This window comes from Podarcis muralis, chromosome 3, assembly GCF_964188315.1.
Source record: "Podarcis muralis chromosome 3, rPodMur119.hap1.1, whole genome shotgun sequence".
NCBI lineage: Eukaryota > Metazoa > Chordata > Lepidosauria > Squamata > Lacertidae > Podarcis > Podarcis muralis.
The window spans coordinates 48,772,251-48,790,136 of record NC_135657.1 but is presented as its reverse complement, the minus strand read 5'-3'; the positions used below and the strand labels follow the sequence as shown (position 1 = coordinate 48,790,136).

Genomic DNA, 17,886 nt, shown 5'->3' with positions numbered 1-17,886 from the left:
ATCAAGTATTTTTATACTCTATCTTTTTATCTATCCAAATGCAAAAAACAGCTTATCATCAACTTGTGTCACTGCTGAGAAGTGCAAAGCCTTTTCAAAGGCCTTGTGAGACCCAGTGCATTGAAGAAAATTCCACCTACGTGGGATTGTTTGGGCCATACACAACAGATAACCACTAGTAAGATCATGAGGCTCTCCTTCCTCCTGGTTTCCACTCAGTAGTAGCAGTCATTTACTGCTTTCTGCCCCCACCTCTTGATTGGTTTTATTAGATTTCAATTGCATCCATACTACTTTAAGTTAGGTTTAGGTTTATGAAATTTATGTATCACTTCCTGCTAAAAAAAGACCACTCAAAGTGATTTACAACCAATGATAAAATCACATGTTGTTCTACAATCATTACTAACCAGTAAGAAATTCTGAAATGCTAAATTTTCTGGAAAAATACTAAATGAATAGCAGTTACTCTGAAAATCCATCAGGTATGTGATTTAGTGGTAGAAGTTACACATTTCCTTAAAACGTCAAGTTATAAAGAGAGGAAAAGAGCCATGAAGGAAATGGACAAATAGTGAAAATTCACATGTGCATATAAATCTGGTTTACTAAAGCCAAAGTAAATTCACTTTTTCATATTTAACCCTATTCCTAATAATAAAAATGACTGATTCAGAAACTAGTGATATTTCCTTTTCATCTTTGCCCCAGTTCAGCTAGAAGTAAAAATAGTTTACTTCTACTATTCACATCCATATGGCCTTCCTGAGTATGTAACCTCACACCTACTTCTGTTTCCTTTTATTGGAAATGTACAGATTGTTCTCAGCACATTTTCAAAATCAATTAGGTTCAAAGGAGAATTTGCTGGTGTTGTTATATTAGGGCTACAAAAAAGAAGCACCAAGATACAAATTCTTTCTAGATATATATATTTTAAGTAGATAATGAAACATACAATCTCTGTGAGCTGAGCAGGGACACTATAATACCACATATGTTGAAGATGTGCCCAGTTACTATCCATTTTCTAGTTTAATTTTCTATAACATTGTAACAAGAGGCTGAAGATGGGGTAAACACACAGAATGACACTGTGTATCGCTGAATACAGGCTTGCAGCTCCTTTTTGCATGTGCAGTCAGAAACCTTAGAGCAGTGATAGCCAAACTCGGCCTTCCAGCTGTTTGGGACTACAACTCCCATCATCCCGAGCTAACAGAACCAGTGGTCAGGGATGATGGGAATTGTAGTCCCAAAACAGCTGGAGGGCCAAGTTTGGCCATCACTGCCTTAGAGGATGATTGATGGGCATTTTAACTATGAATTTTTGAAAAACATACACACAGTCAGGAAATGTTACTGAAGCACTGCTTCAATGTTATTGAAGCACTTTCTTAAATGTTTCACTTGTGCAATACAAAAACATGTCACTTTAGAAGAAACTAAATGGCAACTTCAACCCAGTCAGCTGATTCTCAGACAACAAACATGGAATTTTGTTTAATAATTCTATTGGCCTACCAACAGAATGCAGCACCCCAATGCTTACATCATGGTTAAGGGATCAGAAGCAGGTTATGGAATCACATGCCACCTATCTCCATGAAATCAATTCTCATCCCTGGCCTTAACAATGGTTAAGGATTATGCCATCTCTAATCCTAACTGCATTACAGTGGCAGTTCTTCAAACAGTGGTTCCTGCCAAACTAATGTAAATCATGTGTATATGTGTGATTTCAGTTGGAAAACAGAAGGTTGTCAAAGCAGCAGGGGAAACAGGCTGCATTTCTGACTTCAGCCGGTGTAGCTGGAGTAGGGCAAGACTGCACAACAGAGTCTGTTGCAGACTCAGGTCCAAAACATGATAGAACCAAGCAGTATAAAGCAGAGGTCAAGCACAAGATGTAGAGGGTGGCAGCTAGAAGACAGTCAGAAGATTCCAGAAGCAAGAGCTGAAGGAATGTTACATAAGCAACACCAGATGCACATACTTGAGTCTGTTCTAAAAGCCCTTTCTACTGAGGAATGCCATTACTCTCAAGAAATCCTTTTCTCAAGAGTCAAGCGGTAGACACTAGACTCTCAGGTTTGCACTCTGCTGACCAACAGCTGCCTGGGCTTGGACCTCCTAGCACCATTTCTATTGAGGATCGGAAGGGGGTGACTCAACCTTCCCTTGACTTGACTGGGGACTCATCTGTCAGGGGTTGGTCAAGAACCTACCCCGAAGGTCCTTCCAGGACATCTCCTAGAAGCCAACCTGGGGGGGGGGGAGTCATTCCCAAAGGCTTGCTCACCCAAATCTTGGGTCACTGGAAGGGCAGGGTCCTCACGGAATTCAGGGGTCACCATGACACTGCCAGAGGAAAAGCAGCAAGCAAAGAAAAAGTTCAGCACTCCTTCTTGGCCTGCCATTTTCCCATGTGAAATCACCCCTAAGTCCCCTTTTTACAGGTGTTTGGTGACAACCAGTATTTGAAGCCATAGTTATCACATACTATTCTGGCCTAAGACTCCAATGAAACAATCAAGAGACAAGACATACTTTTAGGAGTATACGTTCATATTCCAGTTTTCAGTGTTCATGATAAACATTTGCACTTCATGCCAGACATATTTATTCTTTTTGGCTTCTTCTAAGCATTACTTTTATTCTCTGTAATGTTAATAATTCTCATTCCTCTGGCCAAAAAAAATAGGATATTAACAGTCTGCGTGAGGTGAGAATAGTCTCGAGAATTTAACATCACTATGCATGTCATGGATGACCTCTCAGGTAGGACCCAGGGCAAGGTGAAGGTCATCCAGAATGCTCCTATCCATTATTTTTGTGTAAATTTTGGAATCAGACACAAGCACCCCGTCAACTTAACTCCCAGAGTATGGTCTAAAGGCACATGAGACAACAGTAAATCACTTCAGGAAGCAATTTATAAATGAAATTAATAATAATAATAATAATAATAACAACAACAACAACAACAACAACAACAACAACAACAACAACAACAACAACTACTACTACTACTACTACTACTACTACTACTACTACTACTACCATGGTGAAGTTAAATAGGTCTGAGTTTGGTCAGTGCTCAGATGGGAGACGACCTGGGAATCCTATGTATACTTTCACCTTAGAGAAAGGTGGCATATAATTAACTAAACCAACTAGCAACTGAGGTGGCAATTCTAACTACACTTATCTTGGGAGTCAGCCCCATTGAAATCAGTAGGGCTTACTTCTGTGTAGGCATGGTTAGGATTCTGCTGTAATTTTATTCTCCAACCCTCCTCCCCATGAAACACTTAGTTTCCTGAATTCTTCAAAGCTACTTTTATAATTCACAACATTCATAGAGCTAAGGCTACAACACTAGAATTAAAATACTAGCTTGGATTCAACAAACTGCAAATAGAACAGTACTTTTACACCCCTCTTCTTGGCTACAGCCCCCTGTAGCCTCCCAAAGTGAATGGGTGGTAGAGCGGTGAGGCTTCCTCAGGAATGGTTTGGAGAATGGAGAACTCTTAGTTTATCGCTCCCCAACCTGTTTTTACAAGGAGGAAACAGGAGGCAAAGCACCTGAAACTCTTGTTTACAGTAACCTGTCCCTGAATCAAGAGGGAATATGGCTTCCATTTTATTTTTAAGCAGCGCAGCAAACACATAATTCTTCCCCATCCAACACTTGTGGAAGGCATTTTATGATTAATAATCCTACTTTTATTGCTTCTTTTGGCTTCTTATTCATTACACATTTCTTTAAAAGAAGAGGTGAAGCTCTAAACTCTCTAAATGGAACTGCGTATGTCACAAAAACAATCGTTGCAAACTTAACAGGAAAGAGGAAGCTAATATAACAGATTTGTTTCTGGATTCCACTATTTAGAGTCAAGAATAATATCACTGTTGGCCAACAGAATTGATGGGGAGGTGGGAGGGAGACCCTTCTGAACAGAATCACATAATAAAATCCGTACTGGGTGAACAGGAGGCTATTCCCACTTAATCTGGGTTGGCAACCCATAATTACAAGAGGCAAAGCTCAGGATGTAAGGCATGCTCCAGCCTAAAAGAGGCAGAAGTGAATTATCAGCCATCACCACCTTGAGGAGCATCCTCAATTGCATTATTATTCCCCGAATATACTGAGGAAAACCACAGAACATTCCTCCTAATTACATAAATACTAAAATAGATATCTTGGCAATTTGGGCCTGGTTCAGTTTCCTCATAAGGGTATTCCAACCCCTTCCCATACTTCAGATCACATGTAATTACTCTTCAAGAACATGTATAGCCTAAGCCACACTATCTTATCTTTTAATGTGCTGTTTTCCATTTTATTTTTTACACTATAGTCTTGTATATATTAGGAAAAGCTTTCAAAACTTGCTTTAAACTTCCTTTCCCATTCCCTGCACGGAAAGCTGAAATGGCAGCCTATGTTTTCACAATATTCAAATTTCAATTTCCCTTAGTCCTGGTCTTCATCTTTTTACCTACTCCCCAGACTCACACCTGGATTTACCAGACATAGGTGTAGTTTCATATAAACAGATGCATCCTCACCATGAAATAATAAAATAGCATAGCTAACTTGTGAAATATGCAACAAGTTCCAAAATCCAAATAAACACACAGATGTGATGGAATTCTTGAATTTAGTTCAGGTAAAAAAAAAAGAATCAATTAAAAGGCCAACAATTCCAAATTCCTGTAAGTTCAAAAAGCTATAAGAGGTCACAAAACTTTCTGTATTTACAGTAGCATATATACACTAGAAATAAACTACTAATACATACACATTTATCTTCAGATCCACAGGCAATGAATTGTCCACAAGGAGAAACAGCGATTCCACAAGGGTGACAGCGGCTGCTATGACCTTTGTAATGACGTTCACACCTTCAGAAAGGGTTTAATTCAATAAATAAAGCACTACTTCTTTCAAAAGAATAAACAAATTGCTTCTATGTTTAATCATGCATTAGAAGAAGGTTCACAACCTCTGAATATTTCATTCAACAGTCCATGGGTTAGTGGAAATTAGTATTTTCACACTGAAGGCCCACAGAATTTATAGAATTATAATTCAGGGTCTAAAGTCTCTACAAGCCCTCTAAGCATACAGTGGATATTAAGCCCACTAAGTCAATGACCGCTGGGGATATAACCCACCAACTAACACAATCTCATTATGACATCATATCAAATCAACTAATGCCACTGAAAGAGACAGTGTGGAAACAGAAATAAGGGAGGAGAAAACAAAAAACAGGAGTGGAAAGAAAGACTCTTGTACAAAAGACCTGACAACATTAATAACACATCATACAGCAAGGCCATTAGCTACAATACAGTTAAACTGCTTACCCAGATTTTACTTTTAACTGTTTTACCATTCAACTGCTTTACTTAAATTAATGTTTGAAAAGGAGGCAGCAGATAAGTGACCTGTGAAAAACTTTCCAATTTTTCATGAATTGTAGTTAGACCAGTTGATTGCAAAAACATAAGGATGTAACAGAGTCCAACCCCCAAAGTATCTCATTTTATTACTTTTTGACATTTGGTAGGGGTAATAAACCTTTATATTTTGGCACGTTCTTACAAACTCTCTAAAAAAAGATAAGATTAAATTATAAAACAATAACCAAAAAATCAACTGATATTAAGCTGGCCGCCACATTCTTCCAAAGCAGTTTTTCAAACACACTTCACTTCTACATCCTCTACAATTCAATAATTAACACCGTTTTCCCCATATATGTTTTTTCTGTTCTTCTGCTCTAATCTGCATATGAAATGCTTTTCAAGTCAGATAAGATGAAAAAGGTTTTTAAGATTAAAAGGGTTTGTTTCATTACTTAATTCCAAAGTTCTGTTGCTTTAGAATAGGATTCACCACCACATGCGCTCTTAAATATATATAGATTTTAAAAGGTGACTTAAACCATCTCCCTGGTTAAGTGCACCTGTATTAAAAATGTTCCTGCATTTGGGCAGAGCAATCCTAATCTACCAAGATTTAAGTTATTTATATATCGCCCACTGCATAAACCACAGGGCTATTTGCAACAGGAAAACTGATATTCTAAAATGTTGAAGAAATGTAACATATACACACCAACACACCAAATTAAGCTGCATCTTAACTGCTCCCGGCTGGGGAAGGAACTGGGGGGGGGGGAGGAGTGTAAATCTGCATTTTCTGCCCTTCCACTGACTCTCATGGCTTAAATGTTAGTTATACTTGCATTTTTGATGGTGTACACCAAACTCTGTGGTTGGGACCAATGAATGGAGTTAGGATACAGTGTAACTCTCCCTGGCTGTGACACTCTCATTTCCCACTCGTAACAAGCACCGTGTTTGCCATTTATACTGGCATAACTTTTGCCTTCTTACCTTGCGGCAAGAAGGTTTCCTCTCAGCCAGTGTAAGTAGATATACCAGGGTAAGCCACTTACACCAGCTGAAGGTCAATTCAACCAGGCGTGGGGGGTAGCAGGATATGCCACAACCTAATCTCTCCCAGATGGTGAGGAGCCAGTAGGATGCAGTTTAAATTTACAAAGAACATACACTAGCACATCTGCATTCTGGCATAATTGACTGGTTGGGATTGCTCTGCCCAGTAGCCTTCCTCAGTCTGGACTCCTCTAGATGTTTGGGACTCCATTAGCTCCAACCAGCATGGTCAATGGTCAGGACAGATGGAAACTGTAGTCCCAAACATCTGGAAGGCTTCAGGTTGGAAAAGGATGGTTTAGAATAAAAATAGAATCTGATTCTATATATTACAGAGTCTATTGGTGCTTTGGACTGTAACTGTTATTCTATACAAAACGTAAATTTGCAGAATCATCAGTACATATCTAGGCATATGCATACACATAAATGTTAAAAAGAATTCACATAAACATGATAGAAAAAGAGACATATAAATTGAACATGAGGAGAAAAAAATGGGCTTCGCTGTTCACAAAAACAGAGATTATCCTAGATTCATAGTGCCTAGTGACAATCCAACCACTTTTGTCACAGTTAGCATTCACGCACAGGCTCAGACAAATAAACTGTTGTTACCTCAGTGTTCTCAAATCCCAGAGCTTGATACCATCACCAATGGCTGTTGTTAAGAAAAGATTGTACGCTTCATATTGCTGACTGCTAAAAGCTGATCCCTGCAAAACATTAGTTTAAAATTGCTGAATCCTACGCAAGAGATAACATCCATTAAGGAAATCACACTAAAAATTGTATAGGCATCTTAGCAAAGGCTGAACAATTTCACTTGTTTGCAACAGCTTTCAATTACTGCAGCAACAGCTTCTGAGAAGGCTAGTTGCTTGAATCACCAAATTAGAGGTATTATGTCACAAGCAAAATAAACAAATTCATTCACATTAACAGGAGCTAAAACACAGACAATGCTGAAGTAAAGTGTAGGTAGGAAAATCATTAGGAAGAAACGAAGAGGTTATTCCCAGTATACCAAATGTGGAAAGTATTGGCAATGAAATTGAGATGTGTTCCAATAGTTGGCATTGACAAAGGGATATTTTCCTTCCTGGTAAAGGTCATATAAATATTAGAAGAAATAAGATCCGGTATTACCAATGTTGTGTTTTCTTACAAAGAAGTAACTGTGAGCCCTTGCCATTAATAGTTTATAGCCATTTCATACAAATATTCTCTGAATTCCTATTGATCTCATTTACAGTGCAATTCTATTTGTGTTCACTCAGAATTAAGTCTCATTGTGTACAATGAGGTTAAGTCCTAGTCATCACTTAAACATTAAAGTATCAGAATTCCAGTGGCTCCTCCAGATGAAGTTCTGCTGTGGGATTGTTGTGAAAGAAAATGGTCCACAAATTCTCCCTCCCCGATACCAGAAAAACAAAGATGTTCCTTAAGTGAACTTGGCCAGTTATTTATTTTTAAAAAATGTATATTGCTCCTCACAAAAAACAAAGCAGCTTAGAACAACAAAACATAAAACCATATAATAACAACCATATAAAAAAGTTAAAGCTCACGACATCAGTAACTGTCATGGAAAGAGGTATTCTTAATTGCCTGCATAGCTCCAGATTTCAAAGAATCATAGAACTGTAGAGTTTGAAGGAACTCCAAGGGTCATCTAATGCAAAGCAGGGATCACAACTAAAACACAGATTTGCAAGGCTACGCCTCTCCATGAACCTTTTCTGTGTCAAAAACAATCATGAAAAGCAACCTCCAAGATTCTCTTCATAAAACAGAGATGGGAATATGTGTTTCAGATCCCTGTAGTGAAAGAAGCTGTCCTCATTCACCAGGCATTGTTGCTCTGTTAACCATCTGAAAGGTATATTCAGCACAATGGCAGCTGCATCTTCAACTGCTTTGGATTCAATGTTATTTCGAAGTAATTGTAAGGCTCTTTACTGGAAGATGTTTGGTTTCAGCAGCAGACAAAGTTATCTCTGCATAAATAATATCCTGCACTTTCATCATACATCAGTGGAAGGATAGATAAGATAGCATATCTTGCTCTGTACATAATTATTCCAAGATGGAAAACTGGTGTCTCAATTCTTCGGCATACATTAGATCATGGGTTGTCAGCCTGGTCCCTACCGCCCACTAGTGGGCATTTAAGGATGCTAGGTGGGCAGTAGGGGGTTCTACGGCACAAGCTGAATCCTCCTTCCATCAAGCACTGGTGGGTGGTAAGGAAATTTTACCATCAAGAAAGATGCATTAGTGGGCGGTAGGTATAAAAAGGTTGACTAAATAAATAAATAAATAAATTTTATTTATATCCCGCCCTCCCCAGCCGAAGCCAGGCTCAGGGCGGCTAACAACAATAAAACAAAATGCACTACCTGTGCATTAGATATTATCTGACACTCAAAGCTACTGCTGAATCCATATTCCAGCCATATGCATTTTAGTTAGTTTACTTAGCGTGAAAGTCACATCTAGAACAATAAAAGCTCTTTGTTATTTTTCTGCAGAAGATTCCATGCTTAACACGGATAAGAGTCAAATGCATGTCCCTAACATAGTTAAAGGCATGTCTCTAACATAGTTACAATTGATGCAGCTTAGTCCTTAGTTTTAACATGAGAACTAAAACTATACTACCATTTCTCGCTAAAGGTATATGCACATTTTTAGAATGAGGTTACAAATCAAATATGCATCAACAAGCACAACTTCAGACAGAGAACCTCAAATAGTTTGTGGCAATTGCTAATATTTAGTTACATTTTTTTACTTATTTATTTAGAGCATTTTTATCCTGTTGTTCAGCCAAAAAGGCTCTTAGAGTGGCTTACATAACTATTAAAAACAAGGCACTTCCCACTCTCATATTTCCAATCTAGAAGACACAATGCAAAAGAGAGAAGGGGACGAGTAGGGAAGAGGAAAAAAGTAGACTTAGGTACCAATTCTTAATGTTATAGTTTCTATAATGAGCAACTGGGAAGTTAACAGTTCAGGTAGCCTGATGGAATGGTTGCTACTAAATGACAGTTAAGGTAGACTCAAAGGCAGCTGGTCTCAGCACAGACAGGAGGAGGGGTGTCCTTCCCTTCTCTCTGTCTGCTGTAGCATGATGAAATGACTACCTCTAAGTGATTGGTAAGGAAGAGCCAGCAATTATATTTATGATAGTTACTTTAATTTAAGAGACAGTGTGATTCCTTGGCTAATGTTGGGCTTTGAACTGGGAAACCTAGATTTATATTCCTGTTCAGCCTCAGAGACACTGAATAGTATTGTGCAAGCTGTTAGCTGTGAGCCATACATACATAAGCAGCATTGGAGGATTATAGAATCATAGAATTGCAGAGTTGGAAGGGACACCCTACAACACAGGAATCTCAGCTAAAGCATCCATAACCGATGGCCATCCAAGTTCTGCTTTAAAACCTCCAAGAAAGGAGAGTCCACAACCAGAGCAAGAGAAAACAAGCTTGCTCCATCTAACATGTGACAGCCCTTTAGACATTCTGTCTTCTGCAGCATTAGCGACCTCTTAGTTTGGTGTCATCTGCAAAGTGGATGAGCACCCCTCAATTCTTTCCTCCAAGTTGTTGGCCCAGGACGAATCCCTGCAGCACCCCACTTGTCACTTTCTTCCAGGAGGATGAGGAACCATTAGTGAGCATTTTGGGTTTGGTCAGTCAACCAGATACAAATCCATGTAACAGTTACCTCGTCCAGCCCATATTTTACCAACCACTCCATAAGAAAATCAGGGAGGACTTTGTCAAAAGCTAAACTGAAATCAAGGTATACTACGTCCACAGCATTCCCCTGATCCACCAAGCTTGTAATTCTTTTTTTTTAAAAAAAAAGAGAGAGAGAGAATTGTCTGGTATGACTTGTTTTTGAGAAACCCATGCTGAGTCTTAGTAAGCAAAGCATCCTTTTCTAAGTTCTCACAGACCGCCTGTTTAATTATCTGTTCTAGGATATTCCTGGTATTAACATCAAGCTGACTGGTCAGTAGTTACCTGGATCTACTCCCCCCCCCCTTCTTTTTTTTTAAGATGGGGACAACATTTACTCACCTCCAGTCTGCAAGGACATCACTTGTTCTTCAATAAATCTCAAAAATGGTAGACAGACTCTCTGGGATTATACCTGCAAGCTCCTTTAGTACCCTTGGGTGTAGCTCATCAAGCCCTGGAAATTTTAATTCATTTAAAGTAGCTAGGTGTCCCCTTACCACCTATTTTCCTACCAGAGGGATACTGAAACAAAGAAATTCTGTTGGTATCAGTAGTCCAACACAGACTGAAGTATGCTTAAGCCCACCAATAACAGCAAGCTTAAAAGTGCACTTTACAACTGTGCTAGATCATGGCCTTTGTGCCCAACAACAAAACAATTATGGATTTTATACGTAATGATACCATACAGTACAAGGAAAATTGGGGCATCATGTTGCATTAAAAATGAATGATTTATTAACTACAGGCTGATTTGATATTTTACATAAAAGAGATTGTCTGACTTATACTAATATGATGTAAAAGTCAGCATCTCATCTAGCTCATCAACATGTAGTTGTTATAGGCTATGATCCAGAGAAATATCACTTTTGCTTTCGGTGGGATTTCATCTTTTTTATTCCTCTAACAGCAGCTTTCCAAAGCTTTTCCATCTGAAGGGACTTGCTGGAGTGTGGCCATGGAGTTTTACCACTAAGCATTTTACTTAAAAGTTTTAATGTATGTTACAAAACGGCAAAAGTTGATTTAGGATTGTAATCTTCAATTTTCCATAAAAACAAGCTCCAATTTCTCTCCCCATATGAATGTGTGTCCACAGCTTCAAAATGTGCTCTACTTAAATAACTTGAAGTCACTTTGCTGACAGAGGAAAAAGAAAAGCCAGAAGAAGTCAAAGCATCGATGTATTACAAATAATACTGCAGAAGTTTAGTAAAGTTAAGTGTTATACCAGACCAGGCTCTCAGAAAACCACAAAACCTATGCTAAAGTCATTCTAAGGAACTGCTTTAAAACCACAAAAGAAAAGACATTCAGAACTGAGGACGGACTGCTGTCTGTAGCTTAACCAATGAGCTTAAGCACAGCAGGAAGACAAAACTGGGCATGAGGAACAACTACAATATCGCAACGTGTCTGCAATCCCCAAACTTCTTGTATATATTGCTGAAACAACTTGGCAAATTAGAAAATGCAGTGAATTCTGCGTCATCTGCCCAAGATTGAAGTGGAGAAGCAACCCTTTGTTTAGAAAAAAATAATACCACCATTACTGTAAATTACTTCAAGTCCAAGGTTAAATCAGGGTCTATGGACATAGCAAGTCAATATAAAAAGTCAGTTTACTTTGTATAAAAAGTAATTTGGGCATAATTGTTTCTGAATAAGTGTTAATAGGGAGGTTTTCTTTTCATTTCTTTCATTAAACACTTATATCAGAATCTTGCACATGATCAGCTCATCAAGCTGCGATAGTTTTTGCAATACCATTCTATTTCCTATGAAGCTTTCCCCTACAGGGTTGTTTCTCTAGAACAACCTTCCCCAACCTAGTGCTGTCCAGGTGTTTTAAAATACAACTTACACTATCACTGGCCATGCTGTCTGGGGCTGATGGGAGTTGTAGTCCAAAACATCCCAAGCAAATATATTAGGCAGTCATGTAAGACATTAACTTTACTCTCCAGTGATTGAACACCACAACTTATGTTCTACGTATCGCAGAACCTGGCAACCATCATTAATGAGATGCCAAGAGCATTTTACACAAGATTACCAATGGCCCCATGCAAATTCTATTGCATACTGCAAACTAAACTACAAGCATAAAAGTTCAATCGATCCTATATCTAGTATTAAGTACCGTATTTTTTGCTCTATAAGACTCACTTTTTCCCTCCTAAAAAGTAAGGGGAATTGTGTGTGCGTCTTATGGAGCGAATGCAGGCTGCGCAGCGATCCCAGAAGCCAGAACAGCAAGAGGGATTCCTGCTTTCACTGCATAGTGATCCCTCTTGCTGTTCTGGCTTCTGAGATTCAGAATATTTTTTTTCTTGTTTTCCTCCTCCAAAAACTAGGTGCATCTTGTGGTCTGGTGCGTCTTATAGAGCGAAAAATACGGTAGAACTAGAAGTGCTGATTCAGAGAGTAAACAATGTCTATGGCTGTACTGGATTTATTCCATTATTTCCTAGTATTTTTTTAGCTCTTACAGTGGTACCTCAGGTTAAGTACTTAATTCGTTCTGGAGGTCCGTTCTTAACCTGAAACTGTTCTTAACCTGAAGCACCACTTTAGCTAATGGGGCCTCCTGCTGCTGCCGTGCCGCCGGAGCACGATTTCTGTTCTCATCCTGAAGCAAAGTTCTTAACCTGAAGCACTATTTCTGGGTTAGCAGAGTCTGTAACCTGAAGCGTATGTAACCTGAAGCGTATGCAACCTGAGGTACCACTGTATTATGATTAAATATCTATCCTACCCTTCCAAAGGAGCCCAGGGCAGCAAGCACAAAAGCAAAAAACAACAATTAAAATCTCCAAAAAACAATTCTAATGCAGATGCAGACTGGGAAAGATTGTAAAAAAAATAACCATAAACCATAAAGGCAGACACATAAATATCAGTACACAAGTATCAAGTTGAAGAAATGTGCATCTTCCTTTCACACTTTCCTGCAGGAAATCTGGCATAGCCACAGTGAAGTGTGAAGTGACCCTCAGGGCAACTTCAAACACTTTCCTCAATGGTATGTAATATTTGGAAACCTTGCAAAAATGAGTTCTCCCTCTCCCTTCCATGTGTCATCTTGCTGAACCAAGCTTCTATGTTCATAACCTGGAAGGGGACATATATTAACAGAACTCCAAACATTTAAAAAGCTTGCAGTTCCTTAACTGTGGAAAAACATAACCAGTGAAGCAACCAAACATGGAAAAGCTAAGGACAACCAGCTCAAATTGATGAGGACAGACGCTTCCTACTAATACCACAGGTAAACCAGGATGTGGTTCCACGATATGTCCTTGCCAAGCCAAACTTTACCCACCGTGTCAAACTGTTCTGAACCTGCGTACTCACATGCACACCACTAATGTGACAGGAGCAGGAAGCATGGGTGGCAACAGCAGCAGAAAGCTGCTGTTTGGACTTACTTTCCTCCATGTGACTGATTATGCAACTTTTTAATGGAGTTTGTTCTGTTAAAATTATCTCTGTAGCAGACATCTAAGAGAATGATCTAGTTTCATGTCATTGAAATAAAAAAATATAAAGTCTAGATTACAGAATACTTAGCTTTCAAAACTGCATTTAAAACCTTGATTTATAGATTAACAAGAAATATCGGAAACCACAAGAACTGTTTTGCACTGCTGAAACTTAGAAGGTGGAATCTATTTAGATTAAATTTGGGAACATTTCCCCCTTCTGACTACCAAGCTTTAGCCAAGAGTGAATTTTTATATTCGTTTTATAAATACAAGAAGAAAATTGGGATTAAAATGGAACTGCTGACAGACCATTTTTTATAATAGCAATGTTGTTTTAGCTCTAATGATGCCAATCCAGCATTTAAAAAATCTTTTGACTAAGATTGTGATCTAAGCTTCAAATATTTAGAAATATGCTTAACTGAAATATACTTCCAAGTAAATATAAATATCAGAGTACAAATCAATGTTTGCAAGTTACTTGTAAGAAGCATACTGAAGTAAAGCATGCCAACTGAGCATGGTGTGGTATGAGTTACATCTCAAGGGACTGAAGATGGTGGCTGAAAACCAGTGAAGCATATGTGTGCCAGATGTGTGTAAACAGCAGAACACAACAGCCCCCACGGTGGCACATCTGAAAGGGATTTCCAAAATGGTTTACCCAAACAATCCTAACTAGGGCTGTGCAGTAGTGAAGTGAAATAGAGTAGAGCAGCAGATATATCACTGTATCCCAAGCCCTGCTATCTCACACCAATGATGGTTAATGGGGGGGGGGGGCATTTGCCTCACTATGCCAACCCAAGGCTGGTGAGCTTTGGATCCAGCAGATCTAAAGCTGATGGTGCCCTGCCTGAAACACCATGTTTTGAGGCCTCTCAATTCCTACCACTGGCTTTCAGCACTTGAACTGCACTCTTAATTTTTCAGCATAGTATCCCTCAACGTGCACACGCAATCATATGAGCATCCATGAATGGGGTATCTGGACCACATTCAATAGGCACTCAAAACTATCCTTATTTAATTCTTAATGTTCTGGAACATATGTGTAAAACATGTTGCAACGTTGCTTATGCCTCTGGCTTTTGAGTGTCTGAGAGCACAACAGAACATCTGGCAAAGCAGATGCCAAATCATACAGCACAACACTGACTATGCCGCTATATGCCTGGCTACCAATATTCAAATAGAATATGCGAGTTAGCACTAGATCTCCAACTCACAAAACATTTCCCATGCTGAGTCATGATGTTGCTTTCCTTTTTCATAATTATGGTCATCACAGTAGAGAGTAATTCAGATGAACTACTGTAGCAACCATAAAGAAGGCTGATCGCCGAAGAATTGATGCTTTTGAATTATGGTGCTGGAGGAAACTCTTTGAGAGTCCCATGGACTGCAAGAAGATTAAACCTATCCATTCTGAAGGAAATCAGCCCTGAGTGCTCACTGGAATTACAGATCCTGAAGCTGAGGCTCCAATACTTTGGCCACCTCATGAGAAGAGAAGACTCCCAGAAGTTGGGAAAGATGGAGGGCACAAGGAGAAGGGGACGATAGAGGACGAGATGGTTGGACAGTGTTCTTGAGGCTACTAACGTGAGTTTGACCAAACTGCAGGAGGCAGTGGAAGACAGGAGTGCCTGGCGTGCTCTGGTCCATGGGGTCACGGAGAGTCGGACATGACTAGACAAAAACAACACTGTAGCAACAGGCTAGAGAACGGTGTGGGTTGAGAAGTAGAGCTTGATGCTTCCCTATCCAGTTTATCAGACATGTAAGATTCTAAATCTTTCCAAGAAAGGGAGTGCCATTATGAACAGGAGTCTTTTATGTTCATCGTCATTTAGAATATAAGTGTTAATTAAAATTACTAAGAGATCTTAAGCTTACCTTGTTTTGGCAAATCTGATGAACTGATCTAGAATGCACATCCGCTATCACTGCTGCACTACAACCCACATTGAGGTCAAAGACTTCTAGTGCTCGATTGCTACCAGCTGCCAGTACAATATCTGTTATCTCTGGAAGTTAAAGTTCTGTTAAGCTGTGTATATGTATGTACATCTTTCATATGCAAGCAAAATGCACACTACATTTAAATATATTAAGCAGTTTTGCCTGACTTCACTAGCCAGTGTTGTTCAACACACTGGTAGAAATAGCACCAATGACAAAGCTGCATCATCATAATGCATGTTTCCAAATTTGTACCACTAATGATTTTACAGCATGATAATAGCAGCATAGTAAAGCTAATGGTTTTGTTTTTTATGATATTAAAAGATAAAACTATAATATCATTATATTAAAGAACTGAAGTTAGCTAAGGATACAAACCTATGCATGCTTACTTGTGCATAAGTTCCACTGAACTAAATGGGACTAATTTTATTTATTTATATTTAACAAAATTGATATACCGATTGATTGTAATAAAACCTCAAAGCAGTTTACAGAAAAACATAAAACATTAAAATTTATCAATAAAAGACATAATTTTTTATTTTAAAAACATTCAAAACTAATTAAAATCAACAATAAGCTACAGACCAAAACACATGTAGCAGCTTAGTAATCGTGTTAAGAGACTAATGCCAATTGTTCCAAATGAAATGCTTCTGACTGAATGCTGAACATAGGTAATAATTGATAAGAGGATACAAGAATAGAATTCATTGACTGCTGAAAGGCTGGTAATTTCCACTGTAGATGCCATGGGGAATTTCTGTACTGATTTACAAATGCTCTTATTTCGGTATCTACAGAAATATATAAATAACATCAAATAATAAAAACAATGAAATAAACAATGAATTTTTTTAACAGGTATCTTATAATCAGTTCTTATACTTACAAACATAAAGTAAAAAATATCTGTGTAAAAATATTTTACATAATTTTTTGTTATAAAATTTAAATCTAGTGTATATCTCAAAGCACTGCATCAGTTAATTTTCTTTTGTATTCCTGTCTATTCCTATTATTGGGAAAAGGAGGAAGAAATGCATGAACTCTTGGTCCAAATGCAGCAAACTTGCATGTGTGACTATGGCATCAGAGATCAAACGCCACAGTTTTTAAGGAGGGAAGGAAGAAGTGAGTGGACAATTTAGACTGTGTTAACATGCTCTTCTAATTAAGAGATCTAACACATTCCTGATGTTTCTGTCTATAGTTGCACTGAATCTTTTCCAAACAAGCATTTTTCCAAATCTGACTCATCAAAGAACTGAGTGAAGAATTAGGTGAAATGGGAGTAATAGCACAATGGTACATAACAAGCAAAACTAGTGGGAAATCGAAATAAAGAAAGCCACAAACAAAACATCAGGACAAATTAAACTTTTTCTTTTGTATTTCTTTACTTATATCAAACTTGGCTGTCAGGATAATTTGTGGGTGTTTTAATTTTTTCCCCTCTCTCCTTCTGTGTCTGTGTGCTATTGTTTGTTTGGCATTCAGCACTGAATTAAATCCAGTAAAGGAACTAAGCACAGGCAATGAAATCAGTTGATTTGTTAAGTGAAAGAAAAAATGTGATCCTAGTATAGTTATTAATAGCATAATCCCCCCAAATAAACATCTTAGACATCTGAAATCAATGAGATTTAAACTTGTGTAACTTTGGTTGATATATGTGTGTATTAACTTGTTTGTATATTTAAAATTCCTCACATCCAACTGCTAATGGATCTACACCCTGATGAAAAGTGTTTCATTACTGTCCACTGATTAAAGAATTTTATCTGATTATGCATCTGCCTGTAAACCGTTTGGAAGAAATCAATACATTAGGAAGGAACTGTGAGATAGCTTCTTTCTTTATTTTTTACATTATAAGGTAATGTTCACTGATGAAAGGCAAGGCCATCTTTAATACCTTCTCTTTTATTCCTTATTACATTAACACAGCAACACCAAATTAGCCTCAAAAACAGACAAGGGTTCCCGGAACTCTCAACAGCAATAATTAAAATTTGCTCTCATGATTACAATTGATCAAATCATTAACTAAAGCAGGGTGGGGAACCTCAGACCCAGCACTCAAATGCAGCTCTCAAGGTCTCGTTTTCGGGCCTTTGGGAGTCTCTCCAAGCCACACCTCCTCCCAAGCCACTTCTTTCTGTAGAGCACATCTT

The 17,886-nt window shown here is 38.3% G+C and overlaps 1 protein-coding gene across 4 annotated transcripts in view; it reads right to left on the bottom strand.

Moving 5' to 3' along the window:
• The window catches only part of WDR27 (WD repeat domain 27), a 59,074-nt gene that overhangs the window by 20,668 nt on the left and 20,520 nt on the right, over positions 1-17,886 (bottom strand). For 3 of the 4 annotated variants that reach the window (XM_077925808.1, XM_077925807.1, XM_077925809.1), the window contains exons 20-23: positions 16,409-16,506; positions 15,638-15,759; positions 7,102-7,199; positions 4,815-4,917 (exon numbers count right to left, since the gene is read on the bottom strand). In XM_077925808.1, coding sequence (XP_077781934.1) covers positions 4,815-4,917; positions 7,102-7,199; positions 15,638-15,759; positions 16,409-16,506 — 421 coding nt within the window. Of the gene's footprint in view, positions 1-4,814; positions 4,918-7,101; positions 7,200-15,637; positions 15,769-16,408; positions 16,507-17,886 lie in introns of those variants that run through there. The other variant, XM_077925810.1, reaches the window with a different exon arrangement.